Source organism: Marmota marmota, unplaced genomic scaffold, assembly GCF_001458135.2.
Source record: "Marmota marmota marmota unplaced genomic scaffold, marMar, whole genome shotgun sequence".
Taxonomy (NCBI): domain Eukaryota; kingdom Metazoa; phylum Chordata; class Mammalia; order Rodentia; family Sciuridae; genus Marmota; species Marmota marmota.
In genome coordinates, this window is record NW_026000108.1 from 2720797 (window position 1) to 2747054 (window position 26258).

Sequence of the window (26258 nt, forward strand, 5' to 3'; positions counted from 1 at the left end):
GTGTGTCCCCTTCCTGTCAGTAGGCCACTGGGTCATGCTGGAGACTGACCTCCTAGGTCAGGCAGTTTCCCTCTGGCTGAGGCAATTCCCCACAGAGACAGCTGTGAGCAGCGGGCAGCTGGGGGTAGGTGATCCAGCTGCTGCAGGGCATCTGGGTGGGCACTGAGATCACCACCATCCTCTGCTAGCCACCATTGCCTGGAGACATGTAGGGCCCAGCTTCCAGGCCTCCGCCAGCACCCCAAGTGGGTCCTTGAAGTAAGACTACCCTCAGCTGCCCCCCCAGGCAAAACCCAAGAGCCTCACTGCTTCCCACCACTTCTTGCCACTCCAGACCCTAGGGCTAATCTCATTATGCTTCTTTCTCTGAATGTCCAGCTCAGACCCCCCAGGTGACCCCTGACCATGCAGCTCTGTGTATCCCCTCTCTGATCCCTTCCCCACCTCTCCTGTGTTAGCTTGTCATTGCTGTGATCAAAATGCCTGACCAGGACCATTTAGAGGATAAAAAGGTTATTTTGGCTTATGGTTTCAGAGGTGTCAGTCTATGGTCACTGCCTTGCTTTGGCCTGAGGTGAGGCAGAACATGGTGGAAGAAGGTCATGGCTGAGAAACATTGCTCCTGGGGTTGGGGGAAGATGGGACACAGATAAGGGAGGGAAGGGACCAGGACTAATATAGTTCAAGGCCACTCCCCCTCCCCCCACTTACTTCCTCCAGTCAGGCTCCACCTGCCCACAATCACCACCCAGAAGTCCATTCAGCTATGGCTGGGTGAATCCCACTGTGCCAAAACCTTCCCCGATGCCCTCCTGAGCTCGTGACCATCAGTGAGCATCCTCCTCATACCCCAGACCTTCGGCTGTACCTTGGCCTTCTTCAGCACCAACCTCTAGCACTCCTCGCTCTCTCTTTTTTAAGCACCAAATAACCCATTTAATAAATGAACAAAACAGACACCTCTCAAAAGATAAAGTACAAATAGGCAAGAAATGTGTGAAAAAATGTTCGACATTATTAGCAATTAAGTAAATGAGAAAAATATCTTGTAAACATTCACATTTTAAAAATACTGACAGTTCAAATCTTCATTTTTGTAATTTTCCTCTTTCTAAACAACTTTTTTTTTTTTTTTAATTTACTTGTTCTACTTAGTTGCATGTGACAGCAGCATGCATTCCAATTCATGGTGCACAGGTGACAGCTTGCACTCCTCTCTTATCACCTTTGGTGGTTTCAGGTCTCAGGGGAGTGAGCCTCTAAAACCCTGGGTGCTCTGCTTTGATGATCTGGACCTCAGAGCCACTCAGCCACCCACTCCCGTGACCACGCCCTAGACTTTGTGGCCTAGAGCTATAAAGTCTGCCAGGAACACAGCTCTGAGCACCCACTCAGCAGATAGCACCTCCTCTCTCCAGCTGAAGTCCTGAGTACCACACCTCACAGTCCTGCAGCTGGGACTGAGCGTTGCTGCTCTACTCTACCATACCAGACCCCCCCCCCCCCACCGTGGCGATCCCTTAGACCTTCCTTGCCCCTCCCAGCTGTTATGGTAGACACCAAACATTCTCAGTGGCAACTGCAAATTCCCACAAGTCTTTTCTCCATCAGACGAACATCCCTGGCCCTCACTTGTCCCCACAGGAGGGGACCACATACTGGCCTTGGCATCTTCCTCTGGTGCTTCTGTCCATGGCTCCCTGCCGCTGGCCTAAGTGTTCTCTGAGCATAAGGACTTGTGTTTCCTGCACCTTGGTCTCCTTTGCCTAGCCCAGGGTTGACTCAGAGTTGGTCTCCATGAACGAATGTGGAATGGGTAAATGGGTGGATGGTTGGGTAGACAGATGGGCGGATGGATGGACGGATGGATGGGGGGGTGGGTGGATAGGTAGAGGGATGCATGATGAATTCCTCCCTCGTTTCCTGGTCCTGTCATAGTATATGCCAAATCTGCCACAAAGCCCCTGGTGACAATGTGGTGGAGGAATAGGTGGTGAGTATCTCTTACCTGCCTCAGATCCAGAACAGCACCAGGAGACACCCAGGTGGCATCTGCTGCTGCTAAAGAGGGTTGGAGTTGAGGTCAGGAGAGAGCAGGTGGCTCTAGACTGCCTGTCCCAGGCTCCAGGCCTCTCAGGTCAAAGGATGTTCTCCCTCATGTTTCTGCAGATGTGGGCATGGACGTCCTAAGGCACAGGGTGGGCCTGAAGCCTCCCTGCAAGGTGTGCAGCTGTGGAGGGTTGTGGTCCCCCCAACCCCTGCCTCCTGCCCCTGCTCCCCACCCCCGCGGTGGCTCTCCACCCTGCCTAGAATCCCTGGGCTGGCAGACCCCAGGAAGCCCCTCCCCTGGCACAGGGACTCTGGCTCTGTACCTCGCCCCTACACAGGTGATTAACTTGTCTGTTAAGAACTCCTACTTAGTAATTCCGACATGAAACTCCCACCAGGCTGAAACTTGACACGGAACAGCAATTACTGAAAACATATTTTTAAAAAAGTTGCTGTCTTTGTAAGAGTTCATCCTCCTCCACTCCCTGGCCTCCCCCACAGAGACAGGTGTGTGGGTCCTTCCTCTGTGAATATGACTTTGGGAGCTGCAGTAAGTGAGCGCTGGCCCAGGGTGAAGTGGGGGCTCAGGCTGCTGCATCAGGAACGGTCCTTGGAGCACCTGGTGCTGCCCACAGCCCCCAAGCTTTGCTAAGGGGCCCAGTGCCCAAGTCAACAAGGGAAAGACCTTTCCTCACTTCCAACAGGAGTGGCCCCTTTTCAGATGAGGAGAGTGGCATTGTGTGGCCTCAGGAAGGTCACAGGCTTCCCTGGGCTCAGCAGCCCGACTGAGAGGCAGTTGCAGCAGGCCTTCTGTTCTCAGGGTGGGAGAACAACAGGTGCCCCAGGTACCCCCAGCTTTGGTAGGGCGAGCACTCTGCAGGGAGCATCTGGTGAGGGCAGGGCTACACCCTTCACAGGGGAGGCTGAGGGTTAGAGGGTGAGGTGAGGTCACTCCTCCAGGTCAGAAGGCTGTGAGCTCCGGCTGGGGCTGGGTTGGTGTGGCTCCTCCTTCCTCTCATCTGCCCCTCCGGTTTAGATCCCTGTTTCTAAGCCTGTTTCCACGGTCAGGGATTTGACCTTAGGTCACATTACTGGCCAGTTGCTGTGTGTCAGGCAGAACACCCAGGAAGGCCCTGCCCCAGGGCTCACACACCAAGGCCTCTGTAGAAACTGCAGATGAAAGACTCCACCCAGGGGGGTGGCTTGCTTCCCCTGTGCACGGGTCTGCTCCAGGTTGGAAGTGTCCCACTGCACAGCAAAGGCATCTCACCTCTCCTTTCTCAAGGAGAGGCCTCCCTCCCAGGAGCGCCCAAGGTCACCTATAGAGCATCTGCGCTCAGCAGGCAGGAGCCATCTGTGGACAGGTGGGGCTCTCCTTTCTAATGCAGGTAGAACTCCACAGAGGCCTGAGGGTAGATGATAAGACAGAAGATAACATTAGTAGAATATGTTCCAAAGGTTGGTTCACAGTTTGGGGCAAGAATTTTAAAGAACTACACATGCTTATGTAAATCTATGAGCTACATGCGAGGTCCAGGAAATGATCACCATACTGCAGTGACTGTAAAGTCAGAGTTGCTCTTGGGCTAAACTATCCTTTAATATTAAAAATAAAAAAATAAGTATAAATGCTGAGGTTCCCTTCACCTGTGTGGCCTGGCCCCCGAGCCTCTTAGGTCTAACAAGAGTCCCCAGACAGAAAGGAGGTGGGACTGTAAGGGTCCCGCGAAACGTCGGAGAAAGAGACCACCAAGTGACCACTCATGCAATTGGCAGAAGGGGGATTTATTGAACCAGCATGCTGGGGCTCCGTGCCCACTCAAAGAAGGGAAAGCAGCCCAGAGCCCCGAGCAGGGGCTGAGCACTGCTTAAGTACACTTTTTGGGGAGGGCGGAGGGCTTTGTATACATCAGAACAAATCATCATGAGGCGCGGGAAAATTGAACAACAGCTCCTAAACATGATTGGTTCATTCATTGGCGGGAACAGGTCAGGCTGGAGTGATAGGTCATTCCTAAGGAGGGGGTTACATTTAAACTGATTGGTCCAGGCCCTGCAATGCCTATGTGTGACCACACAGAGCCCTTATTAAACAATCCAAATAGTCAGGGGAAATATTTACTGGGCGGTTCTAAGCATTGTCTTAACAGCTACAGAAATTTCGGGTTTTGCAGGTAGCATAGAAACCTAACAATACCTAATCCTTTACATTTTAACTCAGACCTTGCAGCTTAGAAACTTTACAACACCCGGTCTTTTACCCTTTAACTTTTACGCTTTAACTTCAATTTCTTTTACCCTTACAGGACACCTGGCTGGGGTCCTGAGCAGGGCATCAGAGCCTCGAGAGTCTGAAGTAGCTGCCGAGATCCCTGATCCAAGGGAACCTGTCAGCATCTGCAGCCCTCGTGGGGTGCTGTGGGCAGAATCTGAGGAGCTCATCCTACCCTCAGAGCTCTCTCCACCTCTGGGCATCAGTCAGCATAGTGAGGAGAGGCTGGCAGGGCCTTCTGTCAGGTCAGAGACGGCCAGGTGGAGGGCTGGCTTCTCACTTGGAGCCCTGGCATGGGGCTTGGGCCCAGGGAAGACCAGCAGGCCCCAGAGGATCTTCCTAGGGCCTGCTCCAGGCTCACCTCTCAATTTAACTTGAAAAAAATCTTGAGTCATTTACTCCCTCAACAAGAAGCAAGGGGGAGTGGTGGACCCTCTGGGTTCCAGCCTGTCCTGTCCAGTCCATGGTGACCAAGTGAGAACCACAGAGATGCTCAGCTGTGGCCCCACAAAAAGTGCTATTATAGCACAGAACATATCCACACTGTGGAGAATTCTATGTCGAAACAGGTCACTGGGATTGCAGGTGTGCTTTGTTTCTGAGCAGCATTGTCTACGATGCTGCTAAGAACAGGTGTACATGAGCTTAAATTTCTCTGGGGGTATTTATTTACCTAGAAATGGAATTGCTGGATCATATGGTTTGCATTTCCTCAGCTTTGACAGATAGTTGAGCGTTATTTCCCAAAGCTATTGCCGTGGGCAGTGTAGTGCTGTCCCCCCGCCCAGCCTGCTGCCCACTGGTGGGCTGGAACAGCATCCCACTGTAGGTGAATTTGCAGTTGCTAGTTTACAAATCAATGACCAGTGCACTGGAGTCCTTTATCATTTGTGTCACTGGCTCAAATTTGCCCCCCGGTGAAGTCCCAGTCCAGTTCCTTGGGGGTTCTCTGTTGGGGTTCCTCCTCTCCCACTGGCTTCCTGAAGTTCTCCACACACCCTGGACACCAGGGCTTGGGGGTTTCAGTCACGACTCTCTTCTCCCAAGGTGCCACTCTTACCACCGTCCCCTTTGAAGAACAGACATGGTAACATGCTTGTGATCGTCAGGATTTTCCTCTCTTTGTGCTTCTGTGTCTTTCTTAAGAAATCCCCAGGCTCCAGGGCAGACATGCATTCATTCCCAGGTCATCTTCGGACTGTGCTCTCCTGGCCTTTCCCGTGTAGCCTCCATCGCACTTGACACTGATCGTGGAGGACAGTTCTATGTAGGATCTCGTCTCACTCTCCCTCCTGGCCACAGCCTGTCGGCCCATAGCCACTGTTGCAAAGTCTCACTCCTCCCTCGTCTTCCGCGTGCGGACTCCACGCTGTCCTATATCTGACAGGACGCGTCCCTACCTCTTCTCTCTTCAAGACTGCCTTGCTGATCTTGTGTTTTGAAAATGCCCACTTCAGCGATGCCAACTCCGGCCTCCCTGCTCATTCTGCAATCCAGCCCACCCTGACAGCATCTTGAGTCTGTCTCCCACACTGTAGAATTGCTTATTTATCACTTATTGTTCACTGTGTGTCTGGCTTGTGAGCATGTGGCTCCACCAGGCAGAGAACTGTTGCAGTGTTCTCTCAGGCACCCAATGTCGGACAGTCCCGGGACACAGTACCTGGTGTGCAACTGACGTTCACTTGATTGGATTCACACTTCCATACTAATTTTAAACTCCACAAAAAAACATGGGGTTTAGGTAGAAATTTCTTTGGTTTTATAAATCAACTTGGATAGAACTAGTTTGGGGAATATCTATGTTGAGTCTTCTAATCCATGAACATGGTATCTCCATACATTTAAAGCATCTATTTAATAACATCTTATAATTTTCCTTATAGTGATTTTGTGGATGTTATGGTTTGGATCTTAAATACTCCCTAAAGGCCAGGTATTGAAGGCTTACTCATAGCCTGTGGAGCCACAGGGTTGGGATGAGGGGGGGCAGAGTGGGAGTACTGGGGTCACTGAGGGTGCACCCTCAAAGGGACACTGGACCTCAGCCCCTTGCCCTCTCTGCCTGCTTCCTGAGGCGAACAGCTCCTCTGCCATGCACTCCAGCCACCATGAATGTCACCACAGGCCCAAAGCAACAGGGCCAAGTGACCATGGATCACAACCTCTGAGACCATGAGCCTAAATACACATTTCCTCCTTATAAGTTGATCATTTCAGGTACTTTGTCACAGCAAAGGAAAGCTGACTAACATATGCATTATTCCTAGATTTTTGATATTTTTATGCTACTAAAAGGGACTTTTTGTAAAATTCTATTTTTCCAACATTATTGAGAATGCATGAAAATAAACTAAATTGTACATATGGATTTTGAGTCCAGTAACTTTACTAAACTCCTTGTAAATTCTCCCAGTTTCTCTGTGGATTCTTTGACACTTTGGCACTTGCAGTCATGTCACCTGTGCGGACAGGGAGTTTTGTTTCTGACTTTGACTCCACTAATGCACTCAGGGTGCTTCTGCTGTGCCCAGGCTGACCTTGGACAGCAGTGGTGCTGGTGAGCACTGTCTCCTCGCCAACATGGCAGGGCGGGCTTTCAGCGTCTCCTCATTAACTGGGATCACAGCTCTGGGGCTTTATCAGATGAGCAATGTGCCCTTCTCTTCTCGGGTGGCTGAGACTTTCTTAAGAAGAGAAATGGGGTTTCATCAGGTGCTCACCCGTGTCTGGGATGTCCACAGGACCTGAGTGCAGGAGAGTGTTCCTGGCTTTGGCTGAGGATTGATTTACTCAGGGAAGGAGGAGAGGAAATCCAAGTTCACCCTCCTGTCCACCAGCCCCTCTGGCTCTTCCTCCTCCCTGTTTTCTTACAGTTGGGGTTTCTCTGCTTTGTATCCACTAAGCACAAAGCCAAACTCGTGGCCAGAGTTGCTCTCATCTTTCCAACAACTGGAGCCCATGCCCAGAACCACACAGAGCAGGCTTTGACTCTGGCCCCAATTCACCTCACCCTAGAGGAGCCCAGGTCCAGGTGCTGGACAACTGGGAACAGCCCCAGAGCCCCCCAGAATGACCCAAACTGCCAGTCCTGACCTATTTCTCCCACCTGCCGTGCCTTTCCCACGGGAGCCCCAGTAAAGGCTCTGGCCAGTGCTTCCCCTCATCCCGAGCCTCCTGATGGACCGCGGCGCCTCCCCTGGAGCCGTGGGGAGGCCAAGCCTGTCGTCTCAGGGGAGCTGGAGGAGCACTCAGCTTTCCTTTCAATAGCATTGACCTGTCAGTCACCTGTGCAGATGACCACCAGGCACAGACCATCTCTGCAGCCTCGTGACCCGAGAGTGCAGGCTAAAGCTGCAGGCACCCGGCAGCACCGGCTCCGTAAGACCAGGGGAAGGACAGGAAGGCTGACAGAGCCTGGAGCTCCTGGGGACCCCAGCGGCCCTCAGAGACGCACGGACGTGAGCAGAGGCTGCAGCCCCCACGAGCGCCCAGTGGGAACGGAAATGGCTTCTGCCATGGTACACGCAGGCCGTCAGAAAAGTGCACCAGGCGCTGCTTCCTTTTAAAATGAGGTGCTTGAAACAGAGTCAATCAGACCTCCTCTTGTTCAGGGTGCAGGGACCGTTAGTGTGTACGCTATGCTCAGAGCCGCCATGAGTCCTGGCTGTGGGCAAGAGGACATCTGTCAGCATGTGGTGTGGGGAGGCCATCTTCAGAGTGAATGGGAAGGAAAGCTAGGGACCGGGAGACGGGCGAGCAAGAAGCGCAGGGGGGAGACCAGGCAGGGATCCACACGAGGGTCCGTCAGAGCTGCACGTAAAGGCCACGTCTCCATAGGAGAGAGGCCACGTGGGATTCAGTTCTGGGACTTTCATGGGGAGGCTCAGGAATCAGAGCCAGGTGGGTCCTAATGCGGCCGGTTAAGAACGGGGTTGGTAAGAGGGAGGGGTTGGGTGGGAAGATGGCAGCTGCCACTGAAGATGGCCATCCAGTTGTAAGCAAGGACCTCACATTCCCCCCTTTTTTGTTTGTTATTGGGCCCCTTAAGGGACAGAGACGTAGATCAATCTTCTGTAGCTTCTTCCTGCTGGGAAGGGGTGGCGTCTGGACCCTTGTTAGGGGTGTGGGGTGTCTGCCGGGTGGTGCTGACTCTAGAACGCCCAGTTTGGGTGAGGGGTGGGAAGTCCTGTGACCGAAGGTGGTTCACGGTTGGGTCTTTGACTCTGGTCTGGAATCCTTGGCCAGGGAGATGCTGCCCAGGGCTTCACGATGTAGGAGAGCTCTGGGTCCCTAGTTTGTCTAGAAGGAGGGTCTCTGGAGGAGTCCAGAGCTGTAGCAGCTGGGCGGGGAGCAAGAGGAGCCAAGGGAAGGCTTAGAGTGGAGAAAGGAGAAAGCTGCTCATAGGGATTCCTTCCATTTTCCTGAGCACTTGAAAAAGTCATGAAGGTTGGAAGGTTGAATTGGTCGATGGGCCTTTAGATCAGGATCCAAACAGAGTGGGGCTAAGGGGGCGAGGAGGCAGCCGAGAGGAGGGTCGGGTGGGATTTGGGGGTTCCCCATGGCGACTGGAGTCTGAGAACCAAGGCCTGAGAGGGAACTCACCAAGGGGAAGGGATGGGCAAGAATCTTGGTGCTGGGCCAAGATCTAAGTTCTAGAGAGGAGACTTGTCTCTAGGAGTAGACTTGTGTGGGGGAGGGAAGTCACTTACCCAAATGACACTGGAGTGTGATGAAGAAGAAGAGCGCTGGGGAATGGAAGGCGCCTGGTAACTGTCCTGGGCCCTCAGGCCGCCACCCAGAGGGCTCCAATCCCCGGCGGGGAGAGAGAGACGCATGGTGACTGGGCAGACAAGGGAGGGGGTTTGAGGCGGATGTGAATGGGCTCCTGGTGTGAGGAATAGCATCCCAGACAGTATCGCCCACCTCCACCTCAGAAGGGGTCATGGGAGGCACTGGCAGATGGAATAGGGGATGGTCCTAAGGTCAGGGTGAGGGTCAGGGGAGTGGCAGGCGAGTCTGGACGAAGCCTATATGAGGGTAGGAGGAAAGCGAAGCCCCTCACTTTGTGAGGCTGTCCCTTCCCATAGGGGACCAGGGCACTGTGGAGTGACCAAAAAGGAGTGGGTGGAAACTAGAGAGCCAGAGGCGCGGACGAGGCCAGGTGTCTGCAGGGCTGGTAGAGTCCACCCTCCACCCGACAACGGAGGTCTCAGAGCGAGGTGGGCCCTCAGAACCCCTGAGGGCGTAGCCAGGTGTCCAGGAGGAAGGGGACAGGCCCACCTGAACTGCGCAGGGTTGTCTGGGTTCCTGCCGGGTGAAGGTAGCGGTCGGGTGACAGGGACCTGGGCCTCGTGAGTCCTCTGGGGCCAGTCGGTGAACGGAAGAGTTGGAAATCGGAACTAGAAGGGCCAATGGCTGAGGGCCGCTATGGGCTTGGGGACAGTGTCCTCTCCCTAGTCCTTCTGCACGGCAGGGGGCCAGGAACAGCTGGCTGCGGGGAGGTGTCCAGCTTCTTCTCCCTTCACTGTCCTGTGTTGCGGGCTCCTTGGTACCAGGTATCCAGAAGCTGGGCCCCGAGGGGCCCCTGGGAGATTCAGAGAGCACAGGGTGACGGCTCGGAACTTCCTCTGGCTGCCAGGGTCAGGCCATGCTGGAGAGCTGTTCCAACGGCCCAGAGGTACAGGGCCAGCGGTGAGATGGCCACCAAGCATGCCCTCTTCTTACCTCTGTCTCTCCTGGAGGGAAATACAAACCATCAGCACAGGGAACCCTCAACTGTGGCCTGAAGGCAGCTCCAGGCTGGGCTGGGTGTAGCTGCCAGAGCCTGGAGCTGACCGGGGTGGCTGGGGAAGGTCTGGTGAGGCGTGGCCCGCGGGGCACCTCAGTCCCTCTGGGCGCTGGGCTGGCTCGGCCGCCACTCAGCTCTCTCTGGCTGCCAGGGAGACTAGTCGCCTGGTCTGGTGACTCAGGCCTGGCCATGCCCAGCCTGGACCAGGGATGGAGAGTTTCTGGGGACAGCAGACAGTCCGTGGTTCTGTTCTGAGTTCCCATCTGAGGAAAGGACAAGGAGTAGGTAGCTGGAAGCCCCCGCCACCCGTCGGCACTGGAGGCTTGGCCCCAGGGTCTGCGAGACTCTTAGGAGCCACAAAAACATTTGAATTTTTTTTAACCAAAATAAAATATAATGCAGCCTAGGTTATATTCATCTTTGTAGCAACACAGTTGTAAAGTGATTTTTAATGATTCTGTACAGAGGAGGTGCCCTCAGAGGTCACGATGCAGCTCAGCCCTTGTTCCTAACAGCCTGGTCAGAGGTCCTGGAGGGAAGGCCAGCTCCGGAGTGGGAGGGACCAGCTGGCCCCAGGTTCAGGCAGAGAGGGCCATGCCCTGCTGGCTGCAGAGGGCAGTGAATGCAGCTCAGGTGGAGCCCACCCCCGTTTGCCACTCCTCCCTGCCACGGCGGGTGGGCCACAAGTGGTGGGCAAGAGGAGGCACGGGGAGGAGCCCAGCTCCCCAGCCTCGTACCCACCTATGCCTCGTCACTGTGCCAGAGGGCAGCGGGTGGGTGCGGTGGGGACACCCTTCGGGAGGGGGGAACAGTCTGGGAGCCTCTTCCCAAGGCCTCTGGGGTCCAGGGGAGCAGCTTGCCCCCAGGATTAAGGAAACTGACCAGAGCCCCTTTGTACCGACAACGGTGCACCCTCTACATTTCCTCTCGCGCTGTGGCCACAGGACCCCAGGGGCTCTGCAAGGACCCGGGAGGCTCACCAAACAAAATTATTCTGTTTTATTTTACACTCTAGTTTCTAAACTTCGATTTTTAGTGAGAGCTTTGATCCATTGAGCACTGTGAGGGTAGGGCAGAGTTCCCACGTTCCCCACTCTGGCTGTCCCCCGTCGGCACCTTATGTTAGCAGGACACACTGGTCACGCGGATGAGCCCCCTGGTGCATTGTCAGCAGCCGAAGTCCAGGCTTCATTCAGGTTCCCTGTCTTTTTCCCTAGTGTGCCTTTTCTGTCTGTCCTGCCTGGGACGGCGCTGCCCCTAGGCGTCTTCTGCCATGGGTCCTCCAGTTGTGCCTGTGGGTCGCTCTCCTTTAACAAGACCCCTGGAACAGCACAGGATGAGGTCATGTCCTGGTGCCAGCGTCCCTGGGGGCTGGTCGTCTGGGCACCCAGCATGGCTGACCATGCCTGGGGACTTGGGGCTGCTCCAGTCCTTGGCATCTGATTGGTGTGTGGTCGTCTGGCCCCCATTCTTAGCCCTGCGGGGAGTGGGGCAGACACACAGTGGGACCCTGGATCTCCCCATGTGGCCCTCACTCCCTTCTCCCTCCCCACCCAGTCCTAGATGGGGCTTACAGGCGGTGCTGCTTTCCCTTGAAGGGCAGCCCTACTGGTCCTTCAATGAGGGTCTTTGGGTGCCAGGTGCTCTCGATAGCATCTGGGAGTCTGGAACCCCAGATGGGCCTTTACCTTCCCCGGCCTCCTAGGTGGGACTCCAGCCTCTCCGGCTTCCATTGGCTGTGGAGAAGCCACCCAGAACTTTGGGCCCTTTACCACTTCAGCAGGGGGTGCTCCTCGCCAGTGTGACTCTCTGCTGGGAGTCAGGCCTCTGAGGGTCACCCTTGACTAGTGGCCACTCCTTCACTTGGGTGTCCAAATGCCAAGGTGGGCCTTATACCCAGCACCTCCTGGGGGACCAGCTGAAGACTCCCGGCTGGGCCTGGCTCGCCCTTTTCTGTCCTGCTCCCTTACCTCTGAAGCCAGTGTCCCCTAGGAGTGGCCCCTGACTGGACACGGCTCACCATCCCCCTCTGGGGGTGTGCGGACCGCGCCCCTGGGCTGCCCTTGGCGGCCTGGGCTGGGAGCTCGGGCGGCTCCTCTTCGTCCCGGGCCTGGGCCTCTGTGTCCTGCTCTGGGAGCCCTTCCTCCCTACGGCTGGCCCATTGGGGTGTCTGATTCAGCCTGATTTTAATGTCTACTGCCTCCTGAACTCGGCTCCCGGGTCTGGGTGGTCTCTGCCCTTCCCTTGTGCTTTTGATCTTTCAGTTCTTTAAACACACGCCACAGACTGATGTTTAAAGCCCGTCTATTTCTCATTGACAAGTAGCCCCTCCTGTCAGGTGGTGATTCTCCTGGTGTCTGCCGGCTTACTTTCAGCCTCTCCCTGGAGTGACGCGGAGCTGGTGCCCAGGCCCTGGCTCCTTGGGTGTGTCTGTGGGATTGCTTTGAGGCCTGGGGTTAAAATGCCTTCTCTGGAGAGGGTTTGCTTTGGCTTCCCAGAAACCTGGGGTGCCCAGGCTGCTTCACGGGCTTCTGGCCCCGGGTGGGGTCGCGCACTGGGTGTGGCTGGCCCCGCCCCCGGCCTGGCCTGGGCTTGGATCCCCGCAGTGACGTTTTTTCCTTCCCTCTGCTCTGCTTCAGGAGCCAAAGAGACCAGTGGGTCCCCAGCCTTTCTGTAGAGGATGTCACCTCTGGTCATTTCTGATGCCCCTCTGCCTCCTGTTCCCTGGGTGCACAAACCATTAAAACCTACTGGACAAGCCCCAGACACTCCATAGAAAAATGACCACTTGTGGACAGACACAGACAAATTGCTCTTAAGTATGTGGACAGACGTTCATAATAAAGAGAGCGAATGAAAAGTATGGAGATGGAAGTCGTCACTCGGCATTGGCCACCAGCCAGGAGTGTGACAGCATCACTTTCCCACAGCGAGAGCAGGGGGCTGTCCAGCCGCGAGGGACGAAGGCCCTGGTCACATAGGCGTTGACCCTTTAACCAGAGGCCTCCACGGGCAAGGGCTCCCCAGTGGCCTCTCTGTAGATGGAAGCCAGGCGGTGGAGGCTGCGCAGCCTTGTCTATCACAGCTGTGATGTGAGGCCCACCCTGGGCACCCAGAGGGGCAGACCCCTGGGAGCCGAGGGGCTGAGGCTCCAGTGGGGAACCTCAAGGCAGGGGGCAGGGGCAGGAGCATCTGAGGTGCCACCTTCTGCAGGAAGAAGTGGTATAGGCCGGGCACTTCTGGGAAACAGGCAGTGCAAAGGCCCCACTTCAGGCTCGGATTCCTGCCATCAAGTTGGAAAGAATCCAGAAACATCACTCAGAGTAACAGGCATGAGCTTCTCAGGGGGATGGGGAAGGGAAAAGGGACACTCTCAAGGGAGAGAGGGGGTCCTCTCAGAGAGGAGAGGGACAGCACACCCCTCCTGCCTTCCAGATTTATTGGGGTCCCAGGGAAGTTTCCAGAGTCCCTCCCAGGTCCACCTTTTTGACTTGACTGACTGCAGGATGACATGAGACAAAAGTCCCTGCTGCCTTGACCTCTCTAGGTCACCTTGCCCATGCTGCCGGTTCTAATTGGAGCCTGTTAGCGATGACAGATTTTATGGTTAGGGGAATTATCCTTATCTCCTAGAGTTTCAGGATCTGGTCTTCCCTTCAGGGTAACTTGGGTTCCTTTTACGACACGATTTCAGGCCTGCATTTTTTCTTGCAGATAACAGGTAGTTTGCTGAGGAATGTGATGTATTCTGCCACGAGGCAGGCAGGGCTGCAGGTAGATTGCTTCTTGGAAAAGAGAGCATGTGGGGGTCGGCACAGTGGGCCCAGTTTACAGAACTCCCCCTTAACCTCCTGTTCCCTCTGGGTGTCTGTGTGCACCCGCACAGCCACATACTACACCCTACACACACACACCACACCAAACTACACCACTGCACACACCACACACACACTCTACACACACACCACACAGCACTGCACGCTGCACATGTATCACACACATACACATACAAACAACACCCAAACCATGCACACACACCATGCACAGAAACCACACACACAGACTCTACACATCCACAGTGTATACACACGACCCGCATCTCAAACCACATATACACTACATATATGAACCGTACACACAAACATGTGCACACAAATGATACACAAATCACACACAGACAAACCAAACACACCAACCGGCACACAAACACTGAACACATAAACTACATGCACGTAAGCTATCTACACACACAAAATACACACATTACCACACACACAAAACCATACACACACTAAACACGAACACACAACTCACCCCCACAAATGATACCCATACAAGTAATAGACCCCAAAACAATACAATACGAACCACAGACACAAACAATACATGCAAACCACACATATCACACAGAGAAGCTCCACACAAACTGCACACATGCACACTGCACGCACGGCCACACACAACCTCCGTGTGAGCCACACACAGGCCTCACGTAACCATAGAAACATGGTCACACAGCACCTGTCCTCAGGGCAGGGCCGCCTCCAGACCTGGCCAGGGAGAGCACAGGGTGAGTGGGCACTGTGTTGGCCAGAGGGTACTGGAGGCCACAGGGCTGCCGGGGGCTGTCAGGAGGACGCCAGGCCCAGCCAAGGAGCTCACAATGGCCACATTTGGGAGAGGAACATTCAAGAGCCACAGGGACTCAGGGCAGAAGGAGGCCTTCCGTATGGAGGGCCAGGGCGAGGGTTGGGGCAGCGTGGTGGACAAACCCCCGTCTGCAGCCCCGCCTGGCACTTGGCAGTCGGTTAGGACCTGCAGGGGGTGCCAAGTCGGCTGAACAGAGGCCCCCAACATGCCCCCATCCTGACCCCAGTACCCGTGTCCACAGGGCACCTCCGTGACAGATATAATCTGCAGAGAACCTTGAAACAGTGGGGTGATCCCAGTTTACCCAGGTGGCCCGTGTCATCGCAGGGACCTTGTGAAGTGGCAGGACCGGCACAGTCAGAGAAGGAGACATGGGCGAAGAAGGAGAAGAGGTAGGAGGAGGTTGTGAGGAACCGAGCGCCGGGAGCCCCTGCAGCCCCACCTGGAGGGAAATGGCCTCCCTACAGCCCTAGAGTCACCTACTGCCACCCCCCAGCCCAGAGTGCCCAGAGACCCCCCACTCAGAACCTGGGGGACTCCATTTGTGTGGGCGTGGGCCACCAAGTTGGTGGTCATTTGTTACAGCAGCTGTGGGAAATCGAGGGGCCAAGACCATCGAGTGCAAGAGTGGGGAGCAGGGACTGGCTCTCCTTGGTCACTGATCGCAAGGGCACAGGAGACTATAGTGGGCTAGCCGGCAGCCCTTACCCGGGAGGCCGTTTACGTCCACCATGCAGGCCAGGCTGACGCCAGTGTCCCGGCACTGATGAGCTGAGAAGGATAAGGTGTCTCAGGAACACGGTGGCACAAAATGCTTCACCTGCATGGCACATGGGACCCTCTGGCCTGGATGGCACCCATTCTCCAGGGCAACAGCCTGACACTTCCGAAGCTGCCCGTGTCCTTAAAGGGACAGGAGCTGTTCTAGTGTAGAAGAGACCAGTGAGCCCAGACGCTCCCACACGATGCATGTTCCTGATGGGGTTCAGATTTTTAAAAATTATGTGTATGTAGCTGGAAAGGACATTTAAAAAAATTTTGAAAATTATTCAGGGAAGTTATGTGCATGTGTATCTCTATCCACGAAGAGCTGTCTGTCAGTGCTCCTGGTTGATGGTCCCAGATCCTGAAGGGGCACGGCATGAGCAGACCCCCGCAGGCACCCTCCAGCACTCTGCATTCATTCTGGACTCCTAGGGTACCCAGTGCACGGTCATGCTGTGTATAATACGTTGTGTGACAACGTTATTCTACGTTGTCAGCGATGATGACAAAAGTCTGTGCATGCTCGGTCTGGGTGCAAAATTAGTTTTTAAGACGTTTTTGCACCAAGGTCAATTGAATCCCCAGAAAAGTGTCCTGGGGTTCCGGAGGGCCAGCTGCAGGTGTCTCTGCAGTGGGTGGAGGGCAGAGCAAAGGGGACAGGAAGTCATTGTGCTATTCTTGCAGCTTTTCTGTGGGTTGTAGTGTTCAAGCAGTTAGGAAGTAAGCTTTGGGAGCCCTTCCACAGGCTCCAGGCCCCCAGGGACTGGTGCTGACCTTGAGGGTGCTGGGTGTGTGTGGATTGCACTCTCCTCTGGGACCCTCCCTGTCCCCCATAGCTTTGTCCTTCGTCTGGTCTGGCCTCAGCTGGGGTGGGCCCAGGGTGAGTCGGTGGCCTGAGCCTGGAGGCTTGGGGACAGGATAGCTATGAGGAGGGGTCCCAGGGATGCACACGAGGCCAGGGGGCACCTGTGCTGTGTGGTCCGGGGGCTGAGCTGTGGGCTCCATCTGGGTGGGCTTCCACACACTCTGCCCACGCTGCCACAGCAAGGTAGGCAGCAGGCAGGTCAGCAGCCTGTGTCGAGGAAGAAGAGCGGCCAGGCTTGGTCTGTCGCCGGGCTTGGCCAGCCTGAGCCTGCCCTGGCCAGACTGCTCTTGCCTCTCTTCTGAGCACACTGTATCACCCACCAGCATGGCTGTGGGGTGCCATTCTCTCTCTACCTGCTGTTCCCGTGACCTTCCTCCTCAGTGGTTTCATTGAAAGGCAAGGAAATGAAATCCTCCACACCATCTGTCTCTCAGATTGGAAGGCAGGGCTGGTGTCAGATGGCGGTGTGTTACTGCCACTTGAAATTCCCAATGACAAGTAAACCTGACAGATGGATTCATCCCTCCGCGGAGTGCAGCGGCAGAGCTGCGGGCCCCGCTGAGGGCAGAGGCCACTGCTCCCCGCGGGGCCGGCTCCAGGTTCAGGTTCAAGCCCGGGTGCGGGCGGAGCCCAGGCAAGGTGCTGGCCAGCTCTGGCTGCACAGAGCTTCCCCGAGCTTGGGGCAGCCGAGGGCTGGACATGCCGCCTGACTTGTTCAGCTGGTGACTGGATCGGGTGGGAGGCTTCTCTGCTCTGCTGGCTGGCCCGTCTCTGCGGTCAGCTGGTGGCTCAGCTGGAGATGCTTGTTTAGATGACCTCATGCATTGGGGCTTGAGGTCAGCTGGTGAGAGGGGGAGAGTGTGGCCTGTGTCTCCCCCTGGGGGCCAGCCACGGCATCTTCCCTCCCAGGGAGGGGTCGCAGGCTCCAGAGCAAGGCAGCTGCCCCAGGGCACTTTCCAAGCTTTTCAGGTGGCACATTTGCCAGCACCCAACTGGCCATGGTGGGCCACACAGCCGAGCTTCCATGCAGGGGAGAGACTGTGGGCCTGCTCTTCCTTCCTTCTTTCCCTTTTCCTCCCTCCCTCCCTCCCTCCCTCCCTTTCTCCCTCACTTCCTCCCTCCCTCCCTTTCTCCCTCCCTCCCTCCTTCCCTCACTTCCTCCTTCCCTCCCTCCCTCCCTTCCTCCCTCCTGTGTCCTTCCTTTTTGTGCTGGGGATTGAGCCTAGGGCCTGGGCATGCTAAGTGTGTGCTCTGCAAATGGGACCCCTCTTGGGGTGTGTGGTGGTGGGATGGAGCCAGGCAAGTGCTATCCACCAGGCTATGCGTCTGGCCCTTTTCATTTCATTTTGAGACAGGGTCTTGCTAAGGTGCCCAGGCTGGCCCTGGACTTGTCCTCCTCCCTCAGCCTCTGAGTGGCTGGAATTAAGGTGTGTGCCACTGTACCCAGCTGATGGTACCTTTGAGGCACAGAATTCTTAACTTTTCAGAAAGTTCCATTTCTTTATTTGGTGGTTGTTCTATTGCCTGTCCCTTTTGGTATTGTCCAAGAGGTCACCCTGGGTCAGTTGCACTGAGGAATTCAGGCCTCAACTCGTGAACCTTTGGGGCAAACACTGAATGAGAGCGAGGAGGAAAGGGATCAGGCCCAGCCTGGGTGCTCCAGCATGCGAGACCAGAGGATGTGGCGGTGACACAGATCCACCCTAATGCAGAGCGGGGTGGTGGGGGGGTCTGCACCTGGCCTTGGGTGGAATGGGGAGAAGAGGAGGAGCGGTGGGCAGTGTTGGTGGGCATGCAGTGTGCACGGGTGGGCAGTGTGGGGAAGGAGGGGAGGGCAGTGTTGGGTGATGGGTGGCATGGGGTGGGCTGCATGCGCAGGTGGGCAGAGTGGGCAGTTGGGTGACATGGACATTGTGGTTGAGATGAGAGGGGAGGGCTGTAGGTCGGGGTTAGAGAGGTGGGGTGCAGGTGGGTGTTTCTAGGGGTGGTGGGCAGAGATGGTGTGGGGAGAGGTGACGGGGCCCATATTCTGGGACGTGGTGTGACATGAAGGGCTGGCCTGGTGAGGAGGGAGGGTCCCTGCCTGAGACCTCTCCAGCAGCTAGGCACCTGGCATCTCCAGGGACATTGGTGGGCCCTGGCCAGGCCATCTAATCAGAAGAGGTCCCCATCCCAGTCATGGCCGGGGTACTGGCTCTTCCTAGAGTGGAGGCTGGGGATGGAGGTGGTCCTCTGGCACCAGCCTCTCATTCCACAGGTGGGTCCAGAGAGACAGGGCAAGTGGTCTCGGAGGCCATTGACACTGTCTCCTAGCATCGGGTGGCCTCTCACTAGAGTGTCACACTTGCTAGGAAGTGCTTGACCTTGCTTGACCTTCATCAGATGCGCACCTCAGTTCAGTGTCGTTGTTCCAGAGTCCTCTTGGGAAGTCAGGTAGGTGGCTGACCTGAGCAGGAAGGCCAGTGTTAGAGGGGCTTGTCAGGCTGCCTGCCTGGGCCCAAGCACTGGGTCCCAGGTGCTGGAGTGAAGGCCCTTGGTAGGAAGGTGGGGCCCTGGAGGGGGCCTGAGGTGGCTAGAGGTGGCCCCTGGCTGCGGGCACCAGGAGAGAGTTGGGCCCCACTGCATTGCTGTGGGACCCTGGACCTCAGTTTCCCCTGTAAATGAGGGTGCCTGGCCAGGTGGCCCAAGTCCCCTCTCCAGGCCTGAAGTCTGAGGAAGGATTCAGTGTGGGCTGCTGGCTGGTCTTCGCGGTCTGTTCCCTTTCCCCCTCTGTCCACTCACTCAGGGAGCTCTCTGGAGCCCTCTGGGGGCAGCCTCTGGGACCCAGGGAACACCACAGGGCACAGGTGCAGGAGAGGGGGTGCCTGGGCCTGGGGCTCGGGTGGGTCTGGCTCTGTCCCCGATCTGCCTCCTCTAGCTGCAGACCTGGTGAGCTCCGGTCTCCTGACCTCCTGTCAGTGCTCCCAGGCTCTCCCTGCCCTCTCCAGGGCCTGACCTCATGCCGGGCCTTCCAGGGCTGCAGTCTCTTGTCCTCAGGGAGGCTCAGCCGGTTCGCTCACTCGTCTGCTCAGCAGTCTGGTGACCAGTCCCTGATTTACAGCCTGAGGGCAGCGGGGTGCTGTCTCCAGGGGCAAGGCCACAGCAGGGTGTCTTCTGGAGGATCCCCTGGGTGGGCTGCAGGGTCAGCCAGGGTAAGGCCCAGGGTGGAGCCTCCCGGGATCACCCACAGCCCCAGGGCCTCAGCTCGCTGCCAGGAAGCACCTCCCGACCCCCCAGGAAGGCCTGATGGAGCACCCGGGCCCCAGGAGGGAGGTGGGCTTGGTGCCCTGCTGCTGTCCTGGGCTGCACAGGCCCACTGGGCCCTCCAGATGCCTGGTCCTGCTCCCTGACTTGTGGAGCCGTGCGGTGGCCAGGCAGCCGGGCAGTTCCGCTGCCTCTCCCCCACTTCCCCACGGTGTCCTGAACCCCAGAACTCCGTAAGAATGTCAGGGTAACAGGCATGGAGGTGGGTGGGAACTGCAGATTTATTATTTCATGTGCTGTTGCCTCACATGTCCAGGGATGGGCGCTCACCACCCACAGGGTGGGAAGCGGCCAGCCCCACTGCTGAGAAGCCCGCGCTCTGCCCCAGAGGACAGTTTGTTCTCTCGCTTGATTATTGTTATCTGGCTCCTTGGGTCCCACTCCTCTGAGACAGGACCCTGTCCAGGCTAGACCGCCTTGAGGGACCCACAACAAGCTATTTGTGGCAGGAAAGGTCAGCTGGCTCCTGGGAAGTGTCGGGGGATAAGTCAGAGCTGGCCCATGGCGAGGCCCCGTGATGCTTCGTCATTTTACGTCTCCTTTCTTCGCCAGCCAAGAGAGGCGCAGGCCACGAAGGGTCTCCATAGCAACCAGCAGCAGGCTCGGAGCTCCTCCCTGCCTGAGTTTGTCCCAGAGGACCCGGCTGGCCAGGGGACCGGGCTGGCCAGAGGATGGGGCTGGCCAGAGGATGCTGACCCTGGCCTCCAATGGTGTCAAGTGTCCCCAAGTGTGACTCCAGGCACCTGGGTGTGGCTGGGGATGGGAGCAGACTCGGCTGGCCCAGTCCTGCATATTCATGGAGCAGGTGGGAAAACATCCCAGAGAGCAGAAGTCAGAGAGCAAGCTGGTGTAAGCAAGGGCCTCTGGGAGCTCTCAGGGGATGCTAGTCTTCTACACTGGAAATGGATTCATTTCTGCACCAGCCAGCCACCCCTCATCATCCGCCTGACCGTCTGTCTGACTGTCCGTCCGTCCGTCCACCCACCCATCCACTGCCCCATTATCCACCTGGCTTCTGGCTCTGCATGCACTTTCTCGTTCGTCTCCTCATTTATCTGCCCAGCTCACATGCCCATTGTCCCTCCCATCACTCATCTCCACCTGTCCACCAACCCCTCGACACCCCAGGGGTCCTTCCCTCACCCCACCATCTATCCACCTGCGTGCCTATCCACACTTCCTCCATTCACGTGACCATACACCCCTCTCTGTGTCTTTTCCCTCTCATGCATAATTTTCCATGATGTCTGTCCACCTACCCTTCACCACTCAGCCCCCACTGCCCCCTCACACCCCCATAAGACTCCCCTCCATCCATATGCATGCCTGTTCTCACATTTGCCCATCACTCATCTACCTACAGATCACGGTCCACCCACCCATCCGTCTAAAGGCCACATGTCTGCAGTCTGTCTTAGAGATGCTTTGTTCACATATTCCAACTCAGCTTTCAGATTTGCAGGATCTTATAAGTGTCATTTTAACACCTCTAGCATGTGACCTTACCAGAAAGATCATGACAGTCATGGACGAATTTGCTGAATGTGAAGTCCACTTGAGCCCCTGGGTGTGGTTGGCAGGTGGGTGTGAGGAACAGGATGGTGTTCTGCATGGGGTCAAGGCCTCCAGACCCGACTCCAAGACCTAAAGCCCCTGTAATGAAGCATCACCAGCGTCTGCGAGCCCCGTGTATGGTGGATGGAAATATCAGCTGTGTGTGCCCCACCTGCTGGTATTTTGCAACCTCAGAGAATACTGATGTGCCCCCTGGTGTCCTGGTTGTTTAGTGAAGAAGGAGGTTTAACCTGAAAGGCTATTTGCAATCAGTACAGAAATGCTTCACCTCCATGGTACTGCTAGTTTTTTGTGAAGGGACATCTCGTGTTATAAACAGCTGTGATGCTGAAGGGAACTGGAGATGTTAGAGAGACAGGTCAATCTTTTACTTACAGTTTAAAGTACACATAACTACTTGACTTAGACTTATGATTTTCCCCTAATACTGAGGATGGAACCCAGGGCACTCTACCACTGAGCCCCAGCCCCAGCCCTTATTATTTTTATTTTGAGACAGGGTCTCACTAAGTTGCTTGTGGTCTTGCTAAGTTGATGAGGCTGGCCTTGAACTTTCGATCCTTCTGCCTCAGACTCCTGAGCTGCTGGGATCACAGACATGTGCCACCCTACCTGATTAGACTTAATTAATTAAATCTGTTAATGTAATTAATTTTTCAAAAGTGTTTTATTAAGTTTGAAAGTGGGACTTAATGAAAAAGTCCTTTAGAAATAATTTTGAGATTTATTAAATTTATACAAACAAGAAGATTTGAAGACTCAAATCTTTAAGTTGTTGATGGACCTTTCTTTTATTTATTTATATGTGGTGCTGAGAATTGAACCCAGTGCCTCACACATGCTAGGCAAGTGCTCTACCACTGAGCTACAACCCCAGTCCCTAGACTTAATTTTAAGTTGAAAGCTTTTTTTTTTTTTTTAAACACGCTCTACCAAATTTTATTAAAGAAAAACTTTACATGTTTTACTTTTTACCAGTCTGTTCTGGCATGCTTCTAATGGTATCAGAATCACTGGATCCATGATAGACAGTGTGCACACTCTGTGGTATGTTCCACCTGCTGTGCCCAGTTCAATATTATTGCCACTGGAGTGATGGACACCAGCTTTGGCCAACCTGGCATTGTACTCTATTTCAGATTTCCTCAAAGATGGACAATTGTTGGCGAGGATGACCAATTTCGCTTTGCCCTGTCTGATCATCTTGAGAGTTTGCTTGTACCCCAGTACGTTCTTCCCACTTTACATAACAAGCTGGAGCCGAGAGTTGATCGACTCCAGAGACTTTCTCATCTTTTCTGCGGCCACCATCTTCCTGCCTTCGATGCGGGACGGCCCCCAACCTACAGCAGCCGTCAGGATGGCCGGAGAGCTAGCAAGAAAGGAAGTTGAAATATTTTTTTAAAAAAAATATTTATTTTTTATTTTTAGGTGGACACACTATCTTTATTTTATTTTTGTGGGTGCTGAGGGTTGAACCTAGTGCCTCATGCGTGCTAGGCGAGCGCTCTGACCCTGAGCCCCTGTGCCAGCCCTTAAGTCGAAATCGATCAGGTATCTGAAGGGCACTGGACCACTTAAGAGAATCTAGTTCCATCGTACTAGCAAGTTACATTTTTAGATTTCTGAGAACTAATTCGGAAAGTTTTGTCAGGCAAAATATGACACATTAAATCTGTTAATGTAATTAATTTTTTGAAAGTGTTTTATTAGGTTTGAAAGTGGGACTTAATGTTAATGAAAAAGCCCTTTAGAAATGATTTTGAGATTTATTAAATTTATAGATACAAGGAGATTTGAAGACTCAACTTAATAGCTCAAGGGGAAAAATCCTAGTTTTCTGACTTTGTAACAGTAATAAATGAAAATTTAATTTTTAAAAATCCAAAGTAATTTCTGAATAATCTTTTCTATGTACAAAAATATAACTTTGAGGCCTGAAAAGTTTCACATGAACACCATTTGCCAACCTACCCATCGTCTTGCTCGGCCACCCTTCATCTTCCCTTCTATCTCCTGTCCACCCACCCATCCCTCCACCCACCCTCCCTTCTCTCCATCCATCCACCTGGATGACACTGGTCAGTGGAGATAAAGAGGCTCTGAGGTCCCCGTGTGCCCCAGTTCATGGTGACGTTGTGGAGAGCCCTTGGGTGTTGACCTGCTGGGACTGCAATCTGGTGTCCTGGACACATGTGCATTTAGAGGGATGGTCGGTCTGTGGGCAAGGGACCCAGCAAATGCCGGATGGCCGGGGTGATGAGGTGAGGGTGGGGTGAGCACTCGGCTCTGACCCGCGAGGTCCAGGAGGGGCTCTCCCAGGTGGATGGTCTCTGCAGCACTGGAGGAGGACAGCCTCCAAGCAGCCCCCTGCTCTGCACCCCAGGCTGGCCTCCAGAGACCAGCTAGACAGCCCTGCCCCATAGCCCGTGCCTGGCGCACACCACGGAGGGGCCAGGAGCAGCAGCACAGACTGTCCCCCTGACAGGGGCGGGGGGCGACTGTTCAACGTCGGGTGCATGAGCATGGAGGGCACCGGGCAGGCTCCCTGGAGGAGGTGGCACCGGTGCTGGGTCTTGAGGACCCCTGGGCACAGGTGGTGCACTGAGCAGTTCCACGGCCACAGGAGGAGCTGGGGCCAGGGGTCTCCCTCCCCTCTGGATCTGCAGCAGTGGGCCCAGGGCTGACTCAGGAGAAGCCTGGGGCTGAAAGCAGGGGGAGAGATGGCCGGCCAATGGAGGAGACAGGGCTGCGCGGGAGGAGGTGTCAGTGCTCCAGGTGCTGTGGGGACAGGGCAGGTGGCGGAGCTGGGGCCGGCGAGGAGACCTCTGTCCCTGGGCCGGGAGGCGAGGTGTCAACATCGGCCTTCGAGCTCTCAAGAGCCTCGTAGGAGAAGCCAGCCAAGGCCCACTGCAGGAGAACCCTTGGTCTCCTTAAGAGGTCCCCGTGACAGCCTGTGGCCTCAGGATGGGTGACTGTCCCTGGCGGGGTTTGGGAAGCGGCATCTTCTCTGTGTCTGGCCCGGCTGCGCTGATGTCCTGAGTCACTGTGCACACTCTTCCCAGCGTGAGGCCGGCCCGAGGGCTGTAGGGCACGGTGCCGTGTTAGGGATGCCCGCTGTCCTTGTCCCTGGTCATTGGTTGGGCCAGGATCCAACCTGTGCCAGGAGCTGCCCAGCCCCTCTGCCCAGCCTGCTCCACCCGCATGGCTCCCTCAGGTCTCACGGGTCGGCAGGACAGGACTGGTCCTGATCTCTAGATGCGGTGGCTGGAGCCTGCTCATTCTTGTTGATGGGCAGTGTCTGTCATCATCTGCCTACCCTTCCTTTAAAACCGTGCTCCTGGGAACATCTGACAATGGCCTTCTGCCCGGATGCCGCAGTGTGCGGCACCCGGGTCCCAGCTACTCAGGGGCTGAGGCAGGAGGTCACTGGAGCCCAGGGGAGCCCAGCCCAGCCCAGGCAGCATAGTGAGGAAGAGAAAGAGAAGCACCTTCACCGAGGTGTCTGCATGCAGACAGTTACTGGGAACACCAGGGACAGAGCTGGGTGTGTGCAGTGACAGCCTGCCCAGGCGGCTGGGTGGCTTCCCGCGGTGGCTGTTATTTCCACGCCCCGTGAAAGAGTGGCAGCTATCAAGGGTGCGCCTGCACCACTGCTGGGCCTTGCCAGGTGGTGACTCTTTCCTGTGGTAGGCAGGCCCTCTCCGCCCGCCCCCGCCCCTCACACCTGGACGGCGGGTAGGTGAGGAAGAGCTCGCGCTCCTGTTCTGATTTGCATTTCCCGGGATACCCGTGAGGTTCTGCAAACCACTTATGTAGATGTGCCATTTGAATCTCCTTCTCTGTGAAGCACCTGCTCAAGTATTTTGTCCAAGTTAAAAGAATGCGTTTTGTTCTTCTCCATAGTGAATAGACACGAGTTCTTTATCTATTTCCTAAATGAGTCTTTGCCAATTATCTGTGCCGCAGCGTCTCCCAGCTGTGGCTTACCTTTCCATTTTGATGCCGTGATGATCAAAAAGAAGCACCAAGTTTTAATGCCATCCAATTAATTCCTCTTCCCTCCCTGGCTGGGGTCCTTTGTGTCCTGCTTAAGTGATGCCTCTCTCCCCTGAGGCCACGTGAGGCCTCCTGCTGGCTTTTCTAGAAGAAGGGTGCATTTGTCTCCCAGAGTTAAGTCTTTAATCCACCTGGTACTGATTTTTGATCCATTGTTTTTTTTCTGGCATTGATTTTTGGGGATAGTGAGAAGAGTCTGATTAATATCCCCTCCTCTGGATGATCAGTTCCCCACAATGACTTTAAGTGTTTTTCCTGATTCTTGCCTCTCTTGGCCAGAAAACAGTCGAGGCCCCATCTCTACCTTGTGCGGGTTATGCAGGGGTCACACTGTCTGCTTTGTGACAGTTTTATTTTAATCAGAAATCATTTTTTGCCGTGCTGGGGGGGGGGGGGAGGAACCCGGAGCCTCCCGCGGGCTGGGCCAGCCCTCCCAGGGGCCACCCAGCCCTGAGGCAGCTCTGAGGGAGTCTTGGGATCTCAGGCAGGATGTCTCCTCACTCCTCTCCAGGAGGGTGGCAGCCATTCCTGTTTTTTTGTAATTCCACAGAAACTTTAGAACTGACGGTCAAATCCCAGGTGTGTGCACACATGTGTGCGGGCACCGTTGTGATGGCGTTGCCCTGGCTCTGCCAACCCCAGGGCATGGCGTTCCGGCCGCGGGGCTGGTCCAGGGCGCCTGCCTGCCCTCTCCCTCCGCGAACCTCTCCTCTCACGGCTGCCACCTGGTCTCGCATTCCTTCTCTGCGTGTCTTGCTTGTCTGCCTTCGCTAAAGAAGTGCCCTCTGGGACGGTGTGTTAGGTGTCAGCCTGGCTGGCCACCATGCCCGGACATTTTGTCACAATGTTTCTGTGAGAGTGTTGCTGCTGCGGCTTCAAATAAGAGCGACTTTAAATGAGTGAATTTGGAGCAAAGCACATGGTCGTCT

The 26258-nt window shown here is 55.3% G+C and overlaps 1 protein-coding gene and 1 pseudogene across 1 annotated transcript in view; both read right to left on the reverse strand.

Annotated features, from left to right (window-relative positions):
* Window positions 1-17093, reverse strand: part of Lrpap1 (LDL receptor related protein associated protein 1) — a 37591-nt gene extending 20498 nt beyond the window's left edge. The window contains exon 1 of the mRNA XM_015481716.2: window positions 16902-17093. Coding sequence (XP_015337202.1) covers window positions 16902-17093 — 192 coding nt within the window. The remainder of the gene's footprint in view (window positions 1-16901) is intronic.
* A 5141-nt stretch (window positions 17094-22234) lies between these two features.
* LOC107138997 lies at window positions 22235-22655 on the reverse strand (annotated as a pseudogene).
* Between the last annotated feature and the right edge of the window lie 3603 nt (window positions 22656-26258).